Source organism: Tympanuchus pallidicinctus, unplaced genomic scaffold, assembly GCF_026119805.1.
Source record: "Tympanuchus pallidicinctus isolate F22 unplaced genomic scaffold, pur_lepc_1.0 scaffold20, whole genome shotgun sequence".
In the NCBI taxonomy this organism is placed as follows: domain Eukaryota; kingdom Metazoa; phylum Chordata; class Aves; order Galliformes; family Phasianidae; genus Tympanuchus; species Tympanuchus pallidicinctus.
The window spans coordinates 10,410,228-10,434,145 of record NW_026294722.1 but is presented as its reverse complement, the minus strand read 5'-3'; the positions used below and the strand labels follow the sequence as shown (position 1 = coordinate 10,434,145).

The following is a 23,918-nucleotide window of genomic DNA, read 5'->3' as shown; positions in this document are numbered from 1 at the left end:
TCTCTCAAGGTAAATGAGGGTTCAAAAAGGATTGTCTCACAGCCTGAAATGTCTCAACTCCCTGTGAATTCCCCTGACTTGACTGGTACCATTTTATTGCAGCTGTTCATTCAATTCAGAGTTCACATCATGAAACATGACAGAAAAGGAACTGATGAGAATTCAGTGAATGCAGCTTTTCATTTGAAAAGATGCTCAAACATATAAAATTGCTTTATTTTGCTTAATTTTCCACATTTAAAAGCATAAATTACATTTATTTTTCTAGTCAATACTGAAAACAAGTGATAATTTGTAGTATTACAACTTTCATCTCAAAGGAATACAACCGCAACAGTTTCCACTCCTTCTGAAAGAGGTGAGTGCTATGGAAGACATTGAATTGCCTAATGCAGGAGATGCATACATTATTTCTCCCCATGAGAATATGTGAGAACTGTTGCTATCAGCTTCTTTTTGTACATACATAAATGACTTTCAGGAAAACAGACTTTTTTTTCCTTTTTTTTTTTTTTTAATGTGCTGATTTACATGCACTACATATCTAATATTGGAAATGGGAAATGCTAAGTATTTCCTAAGAATAAAAAATGACTTAGTATTCTTAGTAGCCACAGTTCTCAGCAGGATCACTTAACTGAGGTTATTACCATTCAATCCAAACAACCTGCATCCTTTTAAGTAAGCACTGAAGTATTTAAAAGTCTAGACTGTGTACTCTGCCCATTATGAAATCTCATCTTATTTATTTAGGAGTTGGTGGAAAGACTTCCACTTATTTCACTACACAGCAAATCAGGTCTATGGTAAAGTTAAATAATCAATGATGCTGGAATCTTAGATACTACAACATAACTTTGTGCTCTGATGCTGAGAGTCTGGTTTTGTGATAGAAGTAAAAACTAATGATAATAAAAGTAGAAGGATGAGCTCAGTGGGAAGACATAAAACAGGAAATGTACTGCATTAGTCAGACAATCATCACAACATACAGTACCCATAAGTGATTATATCCTGTTTCCACTGAATTCAAAGAACTTCATGAAAATTCCACTGACTTTGTGTCAAGCAGCTGCAAAGAGCTGAACATTCATAGAGACTTGCCAAGACTCTGCTACTAAAGCAGATGAGGGACTGAACCTTGACTGTACCTTCTGTCCCGCCTGCATTCTGATCAGCCTCTGCTCTAAAGGCTTTCCACTGTTGCTTTCTGATCACTTCTGGGATGTAATTTTTCCTACTGTTTCCTCAGCATTTCCTTTTGTAAATCCTTATCCTTCAACGTTCACTCCTCATTCACAATCTTATCCTTTTTTCAAATCTAATCTACCTTGACTTTGGCCATCTGCCCATACAGACCTAGAGTCATTCTTCTCTCAGATCTCTTCCCTTTTAGGTTTTCCTTCTCTAGATGACCTTAGTCATTGTTTTTCCTCTGTTCCTTAGTGACCACTACTTTTACATTTATCAATTTTACTACACCAGCTCACCAGAAAGACCTTCTCCAATCCTCTTTCTACCTACGCATCTTTCTCATCTCCTGTTCTTCCTATAACGTGCTTTTCCTTGCTCTGAATCTTCTAATAAGTGGAGTATAAAATTATCAATCTTCCCCTTGTTATAGAAAGAATTTCCATAGAAATAACTATTTAAAAAGGAAGATCTTAGTCACAGGACAAGAAAACTTGTTTTGCATACTAGCCTTATTTCAATGCAACTGTATTAACTTCTGTGGCATTTAAACTAGATAGTATTTATCCACTTGGAAGAAACCTAACATGAAATTCAACACTTCTTCTTTCTATCTCTCCAACCCTCAAACATTTTGGAGTTTTAAATTAGAAATGTTTTTCCAGTACTTTGGTTATACAGTGCCTTAGCTTGGCTCTCAACCGTCTGCCCGTTGGCACCTGGACAGCATGCCCTAAGAGTCTGCATTTTTCCTAATCTAAGATGCTGAAAAGCATCAGTTCCTGTTAGAGCCAACAGGTTCTGGGAAAAATGAATATGCCTGAAACCATGGAATGCAAATATATACAATGATGGCTTTCTTGTCATCCTAGTGTGATGCTGAATGATGACATCGCAGTGCTTTGGAAGTGTCACGGTCTCTCTAATGGTGAAATGCTGACACTCACAAACAGTCCCACTTCTGACAGTTTCCACTGAAAAGGATCAGAAATAGACAACAGTTCAAACATACCATTTAACACATCAAGGTGCAGTAACTACATGCCTTCCCTACATGGTTCCTTCAGGGTCATTAAAAGGCCTTCTGAGAAGTCACTCTTTCCATCTTCTTTGATCTGTCTTTATACTGTGCACGTTCAGAAAAAACTACTCTCCCTTGCTAAGCAAGATTACAGTACCAAAGTGCCATCTACACAGAAGCATCCTTCTTCTGACTTCTCACACTGGTGCATAAATGTGCTATTTCACATTTATGATACAAATGACCAAGCATTAATAACCAGGATGTAATTTCCTTCAGAAAGGAGCCTCTGGGGAGGTAAGTGTTCTTAATTAAATCAATTTCTCCTGCATATAACATCATAGAATAGTTGACTAACTTATGCTTATTTTTTTTCAGTGCAAGATAATGACTTTACAAGTCTGTAATTTCACAAGTACTTTAATTCATTACTATTCATGGTCCACCCAAAATCAGTAGGTCTACCCACAGATTGGCATTAGAATGGAACACTAGATAGAAATCAAATCTGTGGTACGAATCACCCTCAAGGCTAATTGCTTGGAGTTACCTTTCTGAAAGCAATTGTGTGCAACAAAAGCAATTGCTCATGGTCTCCATTGCTAGTTTTCCTTGGCTGAAAAGCAAATTATATACTAATGCAGGTATGATTTACTTACAGATAACCTAGACTAGAGAAAATAAAAAAATATGGATGACAATACATTCCTCTGAGAGAAAATAAATACTAATACTGAGCTGCAAACAGCTATTAAGGAATCAGTTACAGTAATGGCTTCTGGGGAGACCCAATAGATAGTGTAAGAGTGAGCAATTTAAAAGGTGCAGTTCAAAATAAGCTCCCTCTAGTTGTTTACAAGATTCTGTCCATCCCAAAGCTGTATCCATAAATAGTTCTAAAATCATTTATTTTCCTAGGTCTAAGCATTCTTATGTACACTTACCAAAATAAGATCAGGAAAAAGATGTAAACCATGCCCCCAAACTCAAGTCAATGTAAATTAGTGACGAAATTCTGAAAATTGAGAAGAATTATTTACTACTGCTACTATGAAAACCAACCCCAAAATACTGACAGTAAGCAAGATGGTAAAGAGCAAAATTAAAATGCGCTACGGAAAGTCTCCACAGATCCCTTTTTTGCTCAGACCTTAAAAGCTGAGAAATTACTTTGAGTTCAGTACCCATCCCCAGCCTAATCTGCTTATTTCTGTGGAAGTCAAAGAGTGGGGAGAAACGTATTTCACTCATTCTTAGTAATTTCCCCTACAAAAAATATTTTTTAGAGAAACAATTCACAGACAGCTGAGCCAATTTTCCTTCTCCCCTCTCAGACAAAATTGGATCATGATTCATCACATACACAGTTGGATTTTAATTTATTCCTTTAACAAGTTTGTTTATTTTCTTGTAAGCAAGTATTAATCCACTCAGACACAGGAAAATGTTAATTTTACTGCATTGCCTTTCAAACTTACAAAGCTGAGTCTAACTCATGTTGGTGCTCATTCTAGCTTTGAAGGAAAAAAAAAGAAATGCCTGACCTGTGTACAGAGGTTCCCTGTTCTTTGGGGGGGCTAACACTAACTGCACATCAATCCTCTCTGAATGAAACTGAACAATCCTGTCAATCTTCAATGTGGGCATAGATGGAGTTTATCATCTTCAAGGAAAGCTGTTCCATAATTATTCATTCACACTAAGTTCTCAGTGCCACTCACTGCAAAGAAGGTGACACAGGAAAGCATTTGGCCTATTAGGGAAACATAAAACTTCACTCAGTTCAGTGGATTCCAAGTAGAATTTAGCCATCTGGTATTCAGATATACATCATGCCTATGATGTTCACTTGCTAAATGGTTATTTCGTGAAGCAATGCTAATGATGATAACCCTTCTGTTCTTTCAGTGAGAAGCTTAGTGAGCCCTCCAGCTACTGGAACAAAAGTACACGCCCAATTAGATGAGAGAAGAGTCCCCATCCCTTATCTCTGCTGCAAGAGGAAAGAAGGAATCTGCTACATGTTCGAGGGATCAATGCGATTCAAACACCAAACACCTCTCAAGCTATGTTCATTTCATTGTGCCATGCAATATGGACTCACACAAGAAAGTACTCAGAACATGTTCATGTCTGAACCTTACCATTATCTCAAAACATCTACCATTAGGAGGATTCAGCTCGGAGCCCTTCTCCAAATTCGTGTGAGGACAGATACAGGACAAATGCTGACTGTGTCTCTGAAGAGTGAACTGCTCATCTCAATGCTGCACTTGCCATTAGGGTTTCAATCGACAGGGCAGCTGACAGTCACTTGGTACTAACCTACTCTGTCTCCTGAAGCACTGTAAAACAGTTAAAATGCTTTAGCTCAAATGTAAACAGCAAAAGATTAATGCAATACATGCACACTTCCGAATCTGTGGTGCAACACTATTTATCAGTTATTTGATAACACTTATCAAATACACACAGGGAAACCCATAAAATTATGTATTCATGGCATTTCCCACAACTATTTGCAGCTTCCAAACTGTGAGTTACACATTTCAAGCAAGTTCAACCCTTAGGTAACAATGCATGAAAATACTGTTGACTGTTAATGGGCTCTGTTTCTTTGTGGAAAATTGGTGAAATTTTTGTGAAGTGAGGAAAGCTAGGCAACCTGCACTCGCTAAGGAACACCCAAATGCTACAGTGCTAACTCTGAATGCTCTAATTTCTTCTAAACGTTTCACTCATCTCTAAGCTCATCTAAATTTGCTTTTAGACAAACAGGATGTCTACTTGATTCAGCCCAAAACAGCAGTGATATTGTGTATCTTTACAGAAAGATAACTATGTATATACACGCATACACACAAAGTAAATTAGCACTAAGTGCCAATTTGTATAAACGAAGGGAAATCAGCAGTCAGGAAGATGAGGCCAGACATTCAACTGCTGCGTGCCGACTGCTTTCTGCTAACATGGAACAGGGAAACTTCACACAACCAACCAGGAGATGAACAGTCAGTGTAACACTGACAGACACTGCTGCACAGAGGCACATTGCACCACAGCTCTGCATTCAGAGGACGACCGTATTTAACACAATTAAAATAATTGCTCCAGTCTAGTCAGCCCAGTTAGGTCTCCATTGAAGTTAATTAGAAAAAGCCAGTAAAATACTTTGAACGTGCAAATGCTAAATGTTAAATACTTCCATTATTAATATATTCTCACAAATGCTGCAATGGTAGGCAGGTGCAGGGTTCCTGGAACGCTGCAGTGTTATAACATGAAAAGTAAAGCCAGTGTTTTTCCAACACTAGTTTTAACACAGTACAAGAATTTGTTCTACGAACCAAGCTTTTGCCTCTGAAATACACACAAGCTCAGGCCCTTTTACCACCAAGGAAGTATTTTCTGTGATTCAACACAAACTAGAACCCCACGTTCATCTCAAATCATCTAATACATAAACACATAAAGACAGGTTACTAATGGAAAAAAAAAAAGGGGAATAAAAACTGCATGAAGGAAATACAAGGAGCAGGACATAACTGCATGCTGTAGTCTAAACTTCTGGAAGAGAATTAGAGCCGTGCATCCTGCCAGGACTGTCATGCAGAGTTTCAAATCCCAGCTTGCTACGAGAGCTTTAGGCAAATACCCAAAAAAGATAAGAAGGTAATGACTGAAGGCATGAAGTAGAGAGAGGGAAACAAAACATTCTGAATTCAAAAAGGGTAAAAGCACTGGGTCATACTTAGTCCTGGGAAACAAAGACTTAACCGTACACAACTATGTAAGAGATCATAAAAGAGAGCAACAACTGATTATTCTTCCTAGTCATAGATGGAGAAAAAAATAACGAGATTAAGCCATAAAAGGGAAAATGGAAGATGAGTACTGAGAACCTTTATAACTCAAAGAGTGGAACAAGTAGCCCAGAGGCTGTAGAATACACATCACTGAGGATAATTCAGGCTTAAGTAAACACCCATCTGTTATGGAATATTCTGTTATAATCGCTCCTGCTATCATGCAAGGAGGTGGAAAGAGTTGCACCAAAGTCTGGGCATTGGATACCTACAATTCATTTATTTCAGGTTTCTGAAACATTTATTTGAAACAACAAACATCTGTTTCTTAATCCCCCAATTAACACAGTTTCCAGCCCGAAGGAATTAACCACAAAATTCATGAAAAACAGTTTATTTGCTAGCAATGGTGTAAAACAAATTGCCTACAAACTTTTACATGGCTAATAGAGCAGTTTAATTGTGCGGTTTTTTTTTCTTTTTCCCTTTGAGGAGCGCATTTTAATTCAAAAAATATATATAAATAAAAATAAAAATAGGAAGTCATCCCTGAGCAGAGACCTTTGCAGCAGTGTCTCAGCAGAGAATTACACAGTACTACAAACTTAGGCTCTCATTCATGATACTGACCTCCTCTGAAGAGCACTCTGAGATCTAACGATGAAAAGGACTGTAAAAAGCACTAGATGTTATCATTAGTATTCAGGAGGATGGAATTCTGTGGCTTGGTTGAATTCAAAGGGACCTGCTGGTGCTTATGAAAGCTGACATTTTAAACAAGGAAATAGCTCTGACAGTAACGTTAATGTGGGCTGACCAGGATGGGGTGAGGCCACACTTTTCTGCCAACATTTCCCAGCAGGTTGCGCTGCAGACTTATTCAGGACCATGGAACCAATTTAATGCCTGCTCACACATTTTACCATTTTCACAATACAGTATTTTAATCTGATTCCAGTCACACAAGAACTGTGTAGTGTCTAAAACAGCATCCTGTTCAAGAAAATACGCATTACTGCTTGCATCCTCAGACCTCTATGCATTCTTGCGCCCCTGTTGCTTCTGCCCATGCTAAAAGTGATTTCCTGCCTACAGTTGGCCACCAGAAGTTGGAAGTTGCTTATTCCAAACACTGTTACCACCTCTGACACCCTTGCAACCCGATGGATTTGCACCATGCTGCTTCAGCTGCTTTGGAAAAACTAAATGGATTAGAAAGTCAATCACCAAATGTTCTAGTACTCTGGCTCTAAAGATGTCTCTGATTGTAGGAGTGGAACTATTTCATCAGTTTATCTGGCTGGCTTTGCCACTAGATGAATTTTAAGTAATCCTTTATTCTCACAAAACAGACTCTCAGTGAGTAACCAAAAAACACATGCATTAAGATTCCATCCAGCAATACAGACTCCCAATAATAGCTCTAGCATCTCCACAAGCTTGAGGCTGTTTAATTGAACACCATAATTTACCTCAAGGTTAGCATCATTTGGACAGATTTTGAAAACATATTTTTGTTACTGGAGAAATGTGTTCTGTACACATTTGCTGTGGTCAGCCTTCTTTTCCAACCTAATGATTTGACCTTCTGTTCTCTGTGACTAGTACTGAGACATCAATTAGTAAAGCAAAGCACTTTATCATTCCCCCTCATACTCCTTAAGGTCTCTTTAAATAATATTTCATCATCAGAACACTACAAGTTGTTAGAATCTTTCCTCTTCCATATACAGTATAATAACATATACATATAATTAATACAACTCAGATTTCTGCACTTTCATGTTGCTTTTTTTGTTGTTGATGCTGTTACTTTGCAGCTGCTCCAACCTTTATAGATCTAACTATTAGTTCTACCTGATAACACGGAACACAGCATTAAGAGAAAGGACCATACATATCTCTATCTACTTTGTTTTGGGAAAAACAATTCTGAAAGCCTTGTTAAGAAACATGCTGTACTATTCTGGGGTTTGTTTGCCATTCCAGGCCGTTGATTGTCTATCAATTTCTCCACGGATCCAGCATCTTCAGATGATAAAACACTTTCAGATGGAAGGCAGGAAGATAGATTTTCCTTCACATTCAGAGTCAGCAAAGTACTGAACTTTTCCAGTACAAGCCCTCCCGTTAATTCCTTGCCTTCCAGATGGCATCACAGCTATCTACGTTCCTATTCCTTCAGATCATTGTGAGATCTGTAAATTCAAATATCTGCCATGTCTCTCTAGTTAGGTCTACTACAAGCAGGGAGTGTGACACACAAGAGCTGAAGCTGAGGAGCTGGAGAAATAAAACTGCCCTTATGAAAAAGTCAACACATTCAGAATGATGAAATGCATTTGTACAGACAAGACCAGAGAAGTAACTTTCAGAATTAGCTTTCGGGATACCAGAGCCAAAACAAGTAGTCCCACGTGTCACACTTTGAAAGTTTCTGTCACTAACAGCTTCCAATTTAGGCTATAATTAAAACAAACAAACAAAAAAACAAGCAGTTATCTTGTGGTTTTGTTTCTATTAACAGATTTAACATGCAGGGACGAACACTAGCCTGTCTATCCATGGCTACAGCAGGAAACTATTCTTACATCAGCTCTGCCTGCTTCCCTTAACAGACACCTAGCAATTTCACGTTTCTTAGCCCAATAATTTACAGGCATAAAAATACCCCTGCAACAACACAAGATGTTAATTCTGCCAAGTAGTTCATGCTTGTCAGAGTGCAATCAATTAACTGGAACAAATACTTCATGACTGCAGTCAAGTTGGCTGGCCAGTTCTGTTTGCCATTGTGTCAATTGCTTTAGAGCAGGGCCTTCAGCTATTTCAATTGCCAAAAAGCACAAACTATGGCTTTTAGAAAAATTTAGTGCCTTTTCTTAAAACGTGCTTTACTTCAAGGTGAACGAAGCATTCCGTAGAATCTATGCCATCTATACACCAACAATATAATGTTAATTTCCAGTAAGAAATAAAACCATAGGAAATTTTCATTACTGTGAGCTCTTCAGAGAATGCTGAAAAGACTACAGTATTATTATATGTTCCCAATGTATGTCAGTAATCCGTACAGGGCTAACAGCTGATCCTCACAAAGAGTAATACCTCTGCTGCTGCAGAGGCTTCTTACTTACCAGTTGGGACTGCAGGATCCATTGTTGGCTTTTCCCAGGTATTGATCTGCTCCCAGGTAAATCCATTGGTTCCCAAGGCCACACTATAACCACAATTACTGTAGTGCTCATCAAAGGAACAACCACCTAGAAACAAGAAAAATGCATGCATTCCTGCATTAATTACATATAATCATTATACTAAAATCATTTAATTTCTCATTCCTAGGTTTACAGAGGAACTTGGAAAAAAAAAAATCCTGCATATTATATTTCAGAGAGCAGAGAAGATATCCAGAAAATATTTTGAATTTTCAACTTTCTGTATCTCTTAGAAGTCTTTCTTCTCTCATTGCTACTCTTCTCCTCTATCAGCTCCCTTTGTTTCAACCTATTTGCTTAACATTTTCACAGACAATTGCACATAATAAGCACGTGCATTTGGGTCCCAGTGCTGATATTTACAGAAACCTCTAGGTCAGATATTTTTTTAAAAAAAAAAAAAAAGAGGGAGAAAGAACCCAAATGAATGACCAAAAACCCAAATGATTAACTATCACCTGGCAGCTGTCTGAACACTTATGAATGAAGAAAAAAATATATCTCAATATGGACGTGTGTGAGGCAAACCAATTCAACTAGTTTAGTCTTCATTTAGTGTTAATAGATTGTTACCACACTGCTGAACCACCCTTCCATTGCCTCATTCCTCACATCCACCCAACTTGGTTTGCCAAACATATTGCAGTACTGGATCTATTACATCAAGTAGATTGGGTGCTTGGGTTTTGACCTTAATTATGACAACAGTGTCACTGCCCTGCTTTTGTTTTCTCTTACAGAAGCAAGGAGAAATTTCTCTGCAGTTACTAGTACTCCAAAGTCAGCTGGACATATCTAACACTTCTGGAGCTGCAAGGACTGAGCAGTGCTCAGGGCTACATGATCTTGCCTTTCCAGCCAAACTGCCAATTGCTCCTGACACGAATCAGAGTTATATGCAGAGAGACGTTCCCAGCTCTTTACCTTCCCACAGGCTGCATTCTCTACACATGCACAGTAAATAGCAAGTACACAAGTGGTTTCCACTCAATAACAGTTACCCAACAGTGGATCATTTAGGCATTCTTTAGTTTTCTGTGTATATCTTTTCCCTCTGGCTCCCAACAAAACCCAAACCCATCTCAGTTCCTATGAAATTCCTCACAAAACCCTATTCTGCTCAAGGATTTAATGTGCATTCCAACCACAACTGGTTTTCTAAAAACTCCCGTGAAACTTCACACAAATTATTCCTATTTAAGCATATAAGCTTGAAGGATTTGTTGGATAGAGCACCTGACCATACTCGGTGCTGTTAAAGAAAAATTTAAAGATTAAGCTTGTCCTAAAAGAAAATATTGTCATGTTGTGTAATTTTAGTATAAACAGTTCTGAGTACAGCAGATTTCACGACCCTGCCAGCCTTGCCTGCTTCAGTAGAGACCTTGCAAATGTATTTTCTACAAATTTTAAAAGTATTTTTTGCTTTAAATTTACAGCGCTCGTGAGGCTTTCAGAGCTGTCAAAGTGAGCAGGACTGCACTTCAGCTGTTTCCCTAAAGTTTTAATTTGATTTAGGTGAAAGAGTTCAAGTTTAAAATATTAAATGTGCTCATTAAAATGTCTAACGAAAAACAGGTGTTCTGGATTGCCTGTGAGGAGCATGCAATGCAACTGAAAGTCACCTTTTTCGTAGTGAGCTGCTACGAGAGATGATATCAAATACTCTGCTCTCAGTCTCCACGCAGGGCATTCTAGTCTTGATAGATTCACTCTAGCAGGAGGACTTCAGATGTATTCCATTTACACACTACCTCTCTACAGCACACTACAGAGCACAACAAGCAGTGCTGTTGTCTCAGCTACTTCTTGGAAATAAATACTGTGATCAAGCCAGACAATTGCATGAGGACTCGTGTACAGAGAAAATTACGCAGGTGCTGATATAAAGTCTCAGAAGCAAAATGAGACAACAAAACACAGGGTAGCGGTCCTTATTTAACAGGGAATGTAATTGCTGATGTATATACAATTAGCTAAATAGGTTGTTTTATGTACGCAGAGGCAGGTGAAGTTGGAGAACAAGCTGAACAAGGGTAGTGAGAGCTTCCAGAAATTAATTGGGAGTTTCCACTGATAAGAGACAACACCTTAGGAAGCTTGAAAGCGTTTTGTGTGACATTCAAGACTAACCCTTGTAGTAAGATTGGATAAGAAAGGATAAACTGTGGAGAGCCTTAAAAGCAGCTGCAACACATCTACATTTCTAAAGAAAGAAAAGTTAGAGTAGGAACCACCAAATGCAAAGTGACAAGGCAATAAACCAGATGGATTAATTTACTGGAAGCAATAGAATTGGAATTTGGAGAGGTGAATTTGCAGGAAATGAGGAGAGGGAAAAAAACATTGGAGTCGATTCTCAAGGCTTGGATAAGCAGTGGCTGCTCAGGGAGCACAGAACGGCTCAGTCTGGGTGATCAAGGAGAGGAAAGCACCTGTCAGCTTTTTGCTAGAGAGTGACAAAAGAGACAAGAACTAAGAGTGGATCCAGGTGGGACACAGCCATGATCGCTTGTGAGCAAGAAAGCCATCAACTCTGTTATCACCATTAAAATACGGCATATACCATATTATTAAACAGGAAAGACTTCAGTAAGTGCAGGCAAAGAATCACACAACTTGAAATACTGCAGAATTTTAAGTGCTTTTTGCTCATATTTACAATACACATTGCTGATGGCCTTAGTTCGCAGAAGACAAACATGGCAACGCAACGTGGCTGCAACAGGCAACCAAAAGCAGCCTTCCATACCCCACCCTGCTCTACCTGAGAAATCCAACATCCACTCGTGCTCTTCTTCTCTACTGACCCTGGTGTGCACAGCACTGTTTCTCACGTTTTTGCCCTTTCTCCAACAATCTGTGCCCTGCAGAAGCAACCGTGCCCAGCCCAGCACAGCCCTGCCTTCTCCTCCCAGAGGTGCCCCGCTGCCAGACACCCACTGCTGATCTTTTAAGCACCAAACTCTGCTTTAAACCATACGTATGGCCCCCAGGTCAAATGGGAGCATTCCCCTCACCTCCCTGAAGCTGTTTTGGGCAGTTGCAGACCCGTCTGTGCCTCCAGCACTCAGCAGCACCCTGCTGCCTGTGGCACCCTGCCCAGGCTGCAGCAGGGTCTGAGTACACACAAGTGTGTGTGTGTGTGTGTGTGTATGTGGACAATAAGCTCCCAAACAAGCTGAAGGCATGTGTGCTGTTTAACTGCTCTTGCACAGGTGCTAACCTGCCAGGACGGAGCCATCCCTTTTGCCACACAAGCACCTTGCCACCAGATCCTTGGAAATTCAATTACTCCCCACTACTTAATTTCATTCTAAACAAAAATGTAATTATGGGACTGTAAATACCCGCTTTAGTAAGGATAGCGATGACTCCAAAACAGTACAGCAAGCTAAAACCTGCAGTTGAGTTCCTTTCACAAATAGCAGCACAAGCTTAATATTTACTGTTTCCTAAGACACCACATATATGGATACCTAAAAGCTTCAGCTATGCAGGAACATAACAAGGGAAGAAAAACCACAGAGATAAGGTCCATCTTAATACAAAATCATCCATCGCTGAAACATAACTGCTTGACACAGAACAGGGATATTCATTAACAGAGAGAAAATAATTCACAACAAAAGATATCAGGCTGTAAATTTAGATACTAGGTTTGCACGTCACAGTTCTACCCACAGCATCACAAAGCAGCTTAGAGCAAAAGTAAAGCATTTGCATGCCAACCAAAATGGAGTTTTGGTGCCTTCATTAATTATTAAGAGGGCTAAGGATTTCAGGATGCAAACTAGAATCTTTCCATTAATCAGCTAAAAATTAAGTGAAGAATACCATTGCTAAGTAGGGCAAGAGGAAAGGAAATTGAGATGACTCTGACACTGCTAAGATAATGCATGCGGTGTTGACCATCTCTTTTCACAAAATGAAAGCCAAACAAGGATGAAGTCGTTCCCTCCCTAAAAAGGGTCATATTGAAGCAAATAACAGCTCACACAGGACAGATAAAATATCCCTTGTTTTACACTGCAGGCTTGTAACAATGCCACTGCTCATCTGAGTGATGCTAATTAATCTTGAGCAGACCTATCATCAGTTACTGAGTCTTGCCCCCGGATTAAATGTAAACCAGCCTTGCATAAATTGAATGCCTCCTTTGAATATATAATTGAATTTGCAGAAGTGTGCGCCAGGGGGGTGTTTAAATAAGTGCACAAATATGATAAAAAGGACTTCACGCCATTATATCTAATTCAGTAAGCAAAAATAATGGCAGGGCACGTTCCAATTAGTGTTTGATTTATTTATTTTAACAAATCCAATTAGTAGAATGTTTTATAAAGTCATCCAATGTCAAACTCTCACAGACTCACTAGATAAAAAACAATCCCTTCTAAAGAGGGATAAAGAAATGTACTAATGGGAGAAGCCCCATTGGTTATCCTGTGTTTTTAGATACAGACAGAAAATAACACATCCTCAGTTTGATCAGGCATTTACAACATTCTCAGGGTGGGGAGGGGGGAACAGAGCAAGAACCTCAACAGTTCCATTTGTCCTCTTCCAGGCCTTTACTTTTGGGATAGAAATTATAACAGCACACATAATTCCAACCAATGCTTTTTCCCTGGAATACCTTTTCTGGAAATGCGTTGAAATCTATTTATTTAGTTCAGAACCTCATAGCCTAACAAAATATGAAGAGAGTACAGGAAGAAACAAATGGTCATAGAATGAGATAGTGCTTATGAATTGAAAACTCCAGAAATAAAAGCAAAACCAAACGCTCTCTGATCAATAATTTTTGTCTGTACTTCACTGAAAGAGCTGCATTTGGCTCCTTAGGAAAACAATTTATTCTACACGATTTGTCTTACAAGAATCCATTTATAACAAATTTTTCAGAATGCAGACTTCATGTAGGATAACCTTGAAAAAATTTGTTCCATGTTGTTACTGGGAAGGAGAGGAGAATAAGCATGCATTTCAACTTTGTGTTGAGTCACTTCATTTATGTCAGGGTAAATCTTTTCAAGGGCTATTGAGTTTTCTTCCATCAGGAGCAGCAGTTACAACTTCATAGGCCTTCTGCTCCATCCAGAAAGGTTGATGCAGAAGGCATCAGAAATACACATACAACCAACCAGAAATGCTAAGCTGAACTGGAGATCAGATCCAAATTCTACAGCCTATTCCTATTTCTGATGAGCACTGTCCAATGACCTCAGCTCTCAACAGGCATCACGCCAAAGAGAAGGACAAGACAGAAGGTGCTTGTCACCTCAGTCATCATTAGTTTCACACATAGCAGCCTAGAAATGACATGCTTTATGTATCTGCATAGTACAGGGTAGGAAGTTTCAGAAAGGCTATCACGTTGCTCAGTAAATCATCCTTTTGCCATCTTATCAATCTACTGCTGTAACTGGTTAATTTCAACCAGTACTTCCTTATTTTCCTAAACTACTTCTGTATTACCAGGTTTTCAAGAAAAAAGGCTTTTGCAAAAAGAAAAGTTGCCTTTACCACATCAAGACTTACCACGTGTTCAGTGCATTTATTCAGACTATGAGGAAGAGGAAGATGCTACTCTTTAAGATGCAGGGACAGCTCTGGTAAGGTTTTGTCCCTCAGTCACCTGAGGATCTATGCCAGGAGAAATTAAGGAGTAGATTCCCCAGCATATAATAAGGTATAAACTCCAATGAAAGGTATTTGTAACATCTTTTTCTTATGTCAGTTGCTTGAGTTCACGTCTAGCAGAAATTCAGATACAATCATGAAACACAAATCCACATTTACCCATCAAACTCTTGTGTCAACAGAAGTGCATTTCTCAAGGTATCCAGATATTTTGGGGCTTCAGGAGAAAACATCAATGATTTCTCCAGTGCTTCAAACAAAAGCCTTTCATTTCCCCTACAAGTACAATGACTTGTTGATTCTCCGCAGCCTCTATCAGTCCTCACTGTCATGGGATGATTCATCTGCCACAGGGGAGATCCACTGATTTCCTTTCCATCTTACTTTTAACACATGGTATTAGTTGGTTTAGATTTGGGCAAGGGAGGTTTTATCTACTCTAGAAGGTGCTAGATTTTTGAGATGCAGTGAACAGTTGCCCATCTTAGGTATGGGCTATTCTTGTTGCATTTGACTAAATTTCATTCCTTTTGCACATTCCATCCCATGACAATCAGATCTTTTTGATGTTGGAGGTAGGGACAGGAGCAGGTGGGAGAGCATGAGTGGACTTCTGTTCCATATGGAACAAGCATTTAAAAGCTGTATTTTCTGGACTTGTTGGGTTATGCTACGTTTTCATTCTTAAATTTATTTTTATAGCTTTATCTTTGCAGAAGTTTCCCACGTTCCTTGTAATTTCAACCTCAGACCAGTTCATACATTCCTTTTTAATTCTGCTCCTCATTTTCTACTAAGGATTAGTGAAATCCCTTTTAAAGTATCTAGGAGTAAAACCAACACTAAATGTCATTTGTTTAAATTGATAATGTCCAAATCAAGTACGAATCAACCTAACTCCACTTGCCAGAATGTGTTCTGTGTTTAGCAGCAAGAGCACCTTTTTGCTTCTCATCACTCAGCTGTCAGTACTTCAATAACTTGAATCGTAACATTTAACTGCTTTAAATACGCACACCTTTACAATTTCATTGTTGTTTTTTGGTTTTAAGCTACAGAACCAAGTCAGTTAACCCAGCGCAGCACTCGAGTTGGTTCTCCAGGAATCCAGGCTTTGCAAATTAAGCTTAGCTTCAGGCTGCTGGAACGCCAGGATTAACTCGCATGAAGTTTTCAGGTTAGTCCATCCTCACGTAATTAAACTTGCAAGATTAACACAGGTTTTCAAAATCATGAAACATTCTTAAATAGATGTTCCCCAGTGGCTTTTGTTATACTTCCAGTTAATCATATCTTTTTAATTCATTAGTCAGGTAGCTTTCCACTCCTGTAGGAGGCTCCTATGCTATTCACAGTATGATAAAATTAAGATTCCTTTTTTTAAAATGCAAATTCGTAGCACTTATTTTTGTACCATAAATATAACCAGGTTTTACTTGGCTCCAATTTCTGCTTTTTAAGTTAGAGGACCAGCTTTTTCCACCTAAAATAATACTGTTTTACATTCCAAAATTAATTTTCAACATTTAGTAATGCTGCTTTTCTTTCCTTCCAGCATATGAAAATTGCTGGCTCTAGTTATTCTGTAAATCTGAACAGGGTTTATCTAATGTTATGTGTATGGTACATTTTGACCAAATTCTACATCAGTTATTCCACTGGAGTCTTAGATCAGTCAGAACGCTCTATTGACTGACTTTATTTCAGCATTTTGTAATGTCACATTGAATAGCTAGATATTCAGGCTGCATAGTCATTTAAATTACATATCTATGACTTTCCCCATCCACACAGGCAGCAAAAAAAGCCGCCTGAAGGTAGCTCTTTGGACTTATTTTCTTTACTCTATTATGAATTCTAACATTTTATTTTTTTTAATAAGATTAAAATTAGTATGTTGGAACTTCAAACAAGAAGCAGTCACTGGTTCACTCATATTGTGCTTGGCGATGAATTAAATACTCTATCAAAAGATAGAATATCAGGATCTCCTTGTAGCTGAGATGCTTTCTTTGAAGACTTCATGGCCAGAACTCAAGAAGACAGTGGCTTAGGAATAGGAATTCACATTAACTGACACAAAAGTGAAAAAGGAAAGCAGTTATACACAATCTGTTTGCAATCAAAGGTAACTAAACACATTTTTATCACTTTTTATTATTTTTAGAGACAAAATTAAGCTGAGATTTTTCAGAAGCATTTTACTACCTCAATGCTCTTCCCAAGTGAAGAAAATAACTCCATGGTAATTCCCACCATTCAGTCTGCAGTGACCTCTCTAAAACTGTTTGCACCTGACATTTCCTGAACCTTCACTGCAGCACCTCCAAAGCCAACCCTCACTAACACCTAGCATAACCTAGGGACCACAGCTCAATTTTCTACTTACAGAAAGCTTCCTGCAGCACGCATAAAGACAAGGGAATAATAATTTGATTACAGATCGTGTCCGCATACAAGTGATTTAAAAAACAACAACAGTTGTTTAAATGTTTTCTTGTAGAAACTTAAATGCGGTAATTCCGTAGATTCATTGAACAGATTCACAGAATGGCCTGGGTTGAAAAGGACCACAATGATCATCCAGTTTCAACCCCCCTGCTGTGTGCAGGGTTGCCAACCATCAGACCAGGCTGCCCAGAGCCACATCCTACTTTGATTCTTGTGGATCAATACTGATTGTTTTGTTACATTGCTTCTGAAGCACGCTTGCAATTTAAGCAGCCAGCGTCGCATAGATCTCCAAAGATTGCTTCTTGATGTCTGAGCTGGTGTATTTAAAATGTAATAGCTCAACTGTATACTGGTCAAATACCAGAAAGTTATCTAGAAAGATGGATATAACCTGTTAAAACAGAATCTCATTGGCTAATACAATGATAATAACTTGCAACGAGTTTTGCAATTGGCATATGTTGTTCAATTTAATTTTGTGGTTATTGGAAGTTACTCCCAGTGTTTGGCTGCATAAATAAATTTTATTGAGGTCTACCAATTCTTGCAGCTACAAGTTTATACCTTCCACAGACAGAGGTCCACAGAATACCTTCTTATTTGTTGTCAGCAGTTTCAACTTACATGTAAAGTGCAGTGTGAAGGATAGTCGGGGATGTGTTTTTAAAACTGTTTTCAGTAACATCATGATCTTCATTCAGTGTGTCAGGAACAAGTCAGGCCCTGAAATAGCAGTGGCGAGCCAGCTGCTCTGTTCTCAGGTGCCCTGCAGTCAGGCTGGGGGCAGGATGTCAAATGCTAGATGGACTACACAAAAGACCTTGCAAAGTCTGGTCAGCCGAGTGATGGCCAAGGCACTAAAAATCGGCTAGAATCAAAAGTTAATAATCTGTTACATGGTTTTCATTTTCTTTTATTTTTTAAGTCCATTTATTTTCTATTTTTCACACATTTTGAAGATCCTGAGCGTACCACTCGCACTGCAATAACCAGGATGCTTTCCAGAATCATAGTAAGGTGGAGGCAAAGAGCACCAGGAGCCTTGTTATCCCCCGCAGCATTGTGAACACAGCAATCATGGAAAGATTTGCTTACGTTCAGCTTGCAGTGCAAATATCTTTGTCCGAAGAGCAAAACACAGATAGGTGCCAGGAAAGACTAGATCCCTGTCTAACAGCACAGGAGTCCCTGGAAATATACTGAGTTCCTTTTCTGCTTAACCAAATTTCCTATTTCAGTATTTGAACAGAAATGCAAAAAGTGCCCCTCTAATTACAGCTATGAATCTTCAACTTACAGTACCAGACTCAGAGCGTGCATTTAGCAGAGGCACAGCTGTTGGCTTCTAAACGCTGTATTAGAGAAGGACAGCAGGGGAAAGCAGAGAAAATTAAGGGCATTAACACAAAGCAGCTCTCTAATGGCAGCTCATACTTTGTTAAAAAGGAGGCCACCACAGCACATCTCACCTCTCAGCACTGTTCAGAATCAGCCACATCTGCAACCAGTGACAAATCAAAGGTGATCTCAAAAAAATGACCATCAGCCGTGCAATAGTGAGGCAGTTCCACTATGGGAGAGAACAGCTTTTGCTCTGTCCTGTGACGCAGGAACTCATTTGCTAATAAAAGATAGAGAACAGTTCAATGCTGTCTGCTCAGATTCTTCATTTTAGAGGAATTCCAAACTGCACAAATGGGCTCATTTGTAATGTTTTAAGTTCACTACACTTTTCATTTCAAAAGGGCTCAGGCTGTGCTGTCATTATATAAAACATGATTGGTAGCACACATACAGAAAAAAAATAAGTATGCCATCTTCCAAAGCCTTCCTCCCATTTCTGGGATGTATCTTCTCCATTTTGAGTCTGTAACCTAGAATGCTACATTTTAAATGGAATCTATTTCTAAAGGAGGATTTTCTGAATTCCTCAGTTCTTATTTCTGTAAAATAGCATCAAGTTGAACTCTGCCAGGAAGCATTAAATGTTTAAAGCACCTCTTCCCAAGATACAAAAGGCACAACATCTCAATGCAGTTACTTTTCAAGATACTGAACAACCAAATTCTAATAATAAAACCTTTCCTGTCATATTTGCTCGTGATATAAACCTCGTGTCATTGAGTTGAGACATGAAACAAGGCACCCTGAGCTTTTTATCCCAAGTGCACACAGCTATAACCTGTGCTTCACGCTGTAGTGCAAACACACTTGTTACAGCTGAGATGGCCCAGTGAAAGGCATCTAAAAACCCAAATTTAGAACCTGGTCTGAATAGCATTTAACATACAATATGTCACAACATGTCAATATTTCCTTTTCGTAACCTAAAAGGATTTTGTAACGTTTTCCACATAGCATGCAATACAAAACACTGGAAGCATTGTAGACAAACATTTCACCATTGTTCCTACACTGAAATAGTCCTGGCTGACTGGTGCAATTCAGGTGCACAAAAAGCTCATTTGCTGAAATCCAGTTCTGGAAAGAGTCTTAGCATCACTTTAAGAAAGAAACTGCCTTCGCTTACAGAATTTCCCTTTACACTTTACACTAGAGGTCAAACGACACTCTCTGTGGATTAGACAAACACTGTACAATGTTGTTCTATCCACCCACCATCAAGCCCTATAAAATTCCTCTCCCACTTGATTTTGGTACAGGGAAGGGTATTTATGCATACAGCTGCATGCATTCGCTTCACAAGACGACGGCACAGGCAACCTCATTAACATTTAATACATTCCCAGTGTCCTCAGGTGAAAGTGCAGATACTTGGAGATGAAAGTGTCATCCTAAGGATTTCAGCTATGTAGTTAAAATCAAGTGTAAAAATTCTAATAAACTCTGTGTTCTTCAATAACATTTTCATGCCAGACACTGTAATTTTGAAGTAATTGTGCAGAATCCGATTCATTAAATAGATAATGCTTCAAAACACTACAATGATAATATTAATTCAGAAATTAGATTCAGTTTCTGATCAAATTAATTGGTACTAAATATACCTATCAAATTAGAACCACGCTGTAATTCCACTGGTATTTCAGCTAACAACCATGCTTGAGGCACTACTGCCCAAAATGTAAGAAATGAAGGTAATGCTTTCTTGGTGTTTGCCCCATGGTCCTTCTCTTAAAAAAATGCAACTTAAGATGTTTCAGGCTTCAGATGCAAGTTTTAGCATATCACATCAAGCACAGTAGCGACAAAAACAAGCTAGTCAGGTATCTCCATTTGTTATTCATGCACTTCTCAGCCTAAGAGAACAAGCATGGTATGCTATCAGACCTCTGTTGATCCCCCGGGTCCCATCATAATCACCTGACCTGCACATATCCGAGATTGGCAGAAGGAAAAGACAGCAGAGCACTTCATGCAGCTTACAAAACAAGAGAGTGACAGAAGCACGTCAGACCAAAGGTCAGACATCTGCTAGACGTCACTTGGGAAAGATGCAGAAGTAGGACGAGCACACAACAGATCTTCTTCAAAACCCCTTCCCAGCCTCAAACAAGCCTCGCTCCAGTCAGTTGTTCTCCTCCCTTGAATCTGCCCAACCATCTTCAGAACCTGCACGCCTGTGATGACTTCTAAGGCTTAACCGCACTCTGACAGCTTCTGGCTACTACTTTCCTGGGGACAGTTAGAAACAGAGATGGGGTTATTTTTGCCCTTATGCAAAGCCATACAAGCACAGGACAGTGACACTATCTTTGCAGATGGCATTTGCCTCATGTGCTGATCTGACACTTTAGTGATGAGAAAGGAATTACAGTATATTGTTTTCCCATGTAAGTGACAGCGCTTGTCGGACTGTACCCAGGAGGCGTAACTGTTTTAAATCACATTCTGCACTTTGGGACAAGACAGACTTCTCACTAGGCTATCAGCCAACGGTATTTTTTTTCTCTCCTTGTGAAGAACTGTCTCTCAGGGAGAAAAGAATCGGTATGCTTGACTGTATTGCAGCAGTTCTAGTAGTTTAAGGCTATTTTAAGATTATCTAATGAAGAGAAACCTGACAATGAGGTCCCAGTTGGAATAAAGATGTTATTTAACTACCTCTGAAAACACTCATCTGTGGCAGAAACTAATAGAATTTCCCAGAACTGTTACCACAATTAACATGGACTTTAAAAAGCAATATTTAACTAGCAGTTATCATTTTATTAGCATAAAGAGTAAAAAGAATCAAGGTGATGGACTTGGTTTCAAATGCAAAGATTATACCAAATTGCTTTATGTAGTTCAAATTTTACTTTAATGAAATCTTTCCCCTTTCCTCTTTTTTTTTTTTTTCTCCTCTGAGAGATTTTATATCCATAAATCATCTGCATTCAACTGCAGGACAGCTGGGAACACTGATTTATGGAATATATTTGATTTGACTTATAATTATGTCACTAACTTCCAAAAACACTGCTCCAACCTCAGTGATCCCACTCCTCAATGAATCACAATGTACACAGAGCTAATCGACATAACACTTCTTCAGCAGAATGGGTGTCATCACCATAGGACACCATAGGGAGGACAGAATGCTGTTAAAGCGAATATACTTCTAAGTCTCAGGAGGTTTGCACAAAACACTGTTTCACTTCAGCAAAAGTTCTCGGGCTGCTCTAGAGTGAGGTTTCCACATCAAAGAAAAATCTCATTGAAAAACATTGTTGTGAGAATGGTATCCTCAAACCTGCACAGGCTGGGGATATGAGAACAAAGTTTACATTTACCTACACAACGAGAGAAAAGTACAACTGAGCTGCCTCAGCCAGTGGAAAGCACCAAGACCAGTAAGCCACCCTACCACGAAGCTTCTGGATGTGTAACTAAATGCATACCTTGGTGACTGGTCAGGGGAGGGGTGACCATTAGAAAAAAAAGAGGAATCTGGAGTGTTTAGAGTGGTCTATTATTTTCCTTTTCTTTCTATGTATTTTCATGAGGAGGACTTCCAAGCCTCTGTCTTTCCAGATTAATAAAGTCACACTCGTGTGGTCTTTTCACAGGGAAAGTTGTCAATTTTACCAATAATCCTCATAGCCCTTCTTTGAATTTGTAATGTCCTGAATTAATCCTTCTTTTAAAGGAGTACCCAAATTGTACAGAATATGCCATATTAAGTTATTTTTTTATCTGTCTAATGGCATTCTTATTTCACCATCCTTCCTTACAGGAATACGTTCCCTATTTTAGGACAAATCTCTCAGACTTACCTCAATCTCCTCTCATTAATGCTCCAGCAGCTTTTTGTCACTTTCAGCTGATTTCCTATCTTAAAGCAAAAATCTAATTAATCCCGACATGCATGACCTTACACGCTGCAATACTAAATTACATCCAATTTCGATTTCACCACATTTCAAAGTTTTCATTCCTCCAGTCTGATTAATTTATCCTCTTCCAACTGCATGTCAGTGACTGCTTATGGACTGCACATTCCCTGCTTTTAGGTTGATGTCAGGGGGAAGCTCTTTACAGAGAGTGGTGAGGTGCTGGAACAGCTGCCCAGAGAGGCTGTGGATGCCCCGTCCATCCCTGGAGGTGTTCAAGGCCAGGTTGGATGGGGCCCTGGGCAGCCTGGGCTGGTATGAAATGGGGAGGTTGGTGGCCCTGCGTGTGGCAGGGAGTTGGAGATTCCTGATCCTTGAGGTCCCTTCCAACCAGACCATTCTGTGAGCATCAGTGAAAAGAAGTTAGATCTCAAGCATTATCCTTTACACCTTTAGCTAACTCACCATCAGTCTCATACAGAAGGTATAAAGGTATACACAAAGTTAATAATGCCCAGGTTAGTCACAGACTCATCCATTTAACATATTTCTTCTATTTAAAAAAAAAAAACAACATTATTTTCACAGTATTGTGTTCTAAAATTTGAATTAGATCAATCACATTACCTTTTCCTAAGCAGTCCATCCATAGCACTGTACCTCAAACCCACTAACAGTTTTTCAGTAACATCCATTCAAACAGTATGCCCCCGTACTGGTTCCCTCATAAAGTCTATCTTGTAGGATCTTTATGAGTGTGCTTCCAAATACCTTGGATTTAAATTAAATCTTTATCTAGCTTTAGCAATCAACATTGCAGGATTCAGTGGTGATTGAAAAAATTTGTACCAGCTTGAGCCAATCTTTCATCCATCCAGTCCCACAGAGTTTATGACATTAAAGGTTTTGACTACTTGATTTAATATCTGAGATAAAAAGTCAGTGGACTGCCATGCTGGTACCGCTAAAATTGGGTAATTATTTAATAGAATCTGATTTCCAGTGCTGTCAAATTGATACAATATTTAATAGATAGGAAAGTAATGATGAGAAACAAAAGAACAAGTATACTTGCTTTAAACCCTTCATTTAACAAGTTTCTATTTGACTTTCTCAAATCTTAAGCTGCTGTTTTGACATGAAACATCAATGATTTAGAAATTAGTAACTTGTAAGTACATTATCAGTTACTGCAAGCTTAGATCTTCATTCATGGAGAATAGGGCGTAATTTGACAATGCTGCTGACATGCACTGTGTTGATAAAGCATGCTATTTCTCAAACTGGCTTTAAAATTTCATTTACA

General features: G+C 38.9%; 1 protein-coding gene across 5 annotated transcripts in view; it reads right to left on the bottom strand.

Annotated features, from left to right (window-relative positions):
* Positions 1–23,918, bottom strand: part of PTPRT (protein tyrosine phosphatase receptor type T) — a 421,250-nt gene that overhangs the window by 302,286 nt on the left and 95,046 nt on the right. For all 5 annotated transcript variants that reach the window (XM_052684090.1, XM_052684093.1, XM_052684091.1 and 2 more), the window contains exon 2: positions 9,156–9,281. In XM_052684090.1, coding sequence (XP_052540050.1) covers positions 9,156–9,281 — 126 coding nt within the window. The remainder of the gene's footprint in view (positions 1–9,155; positions 9,282–23,918) is intronic.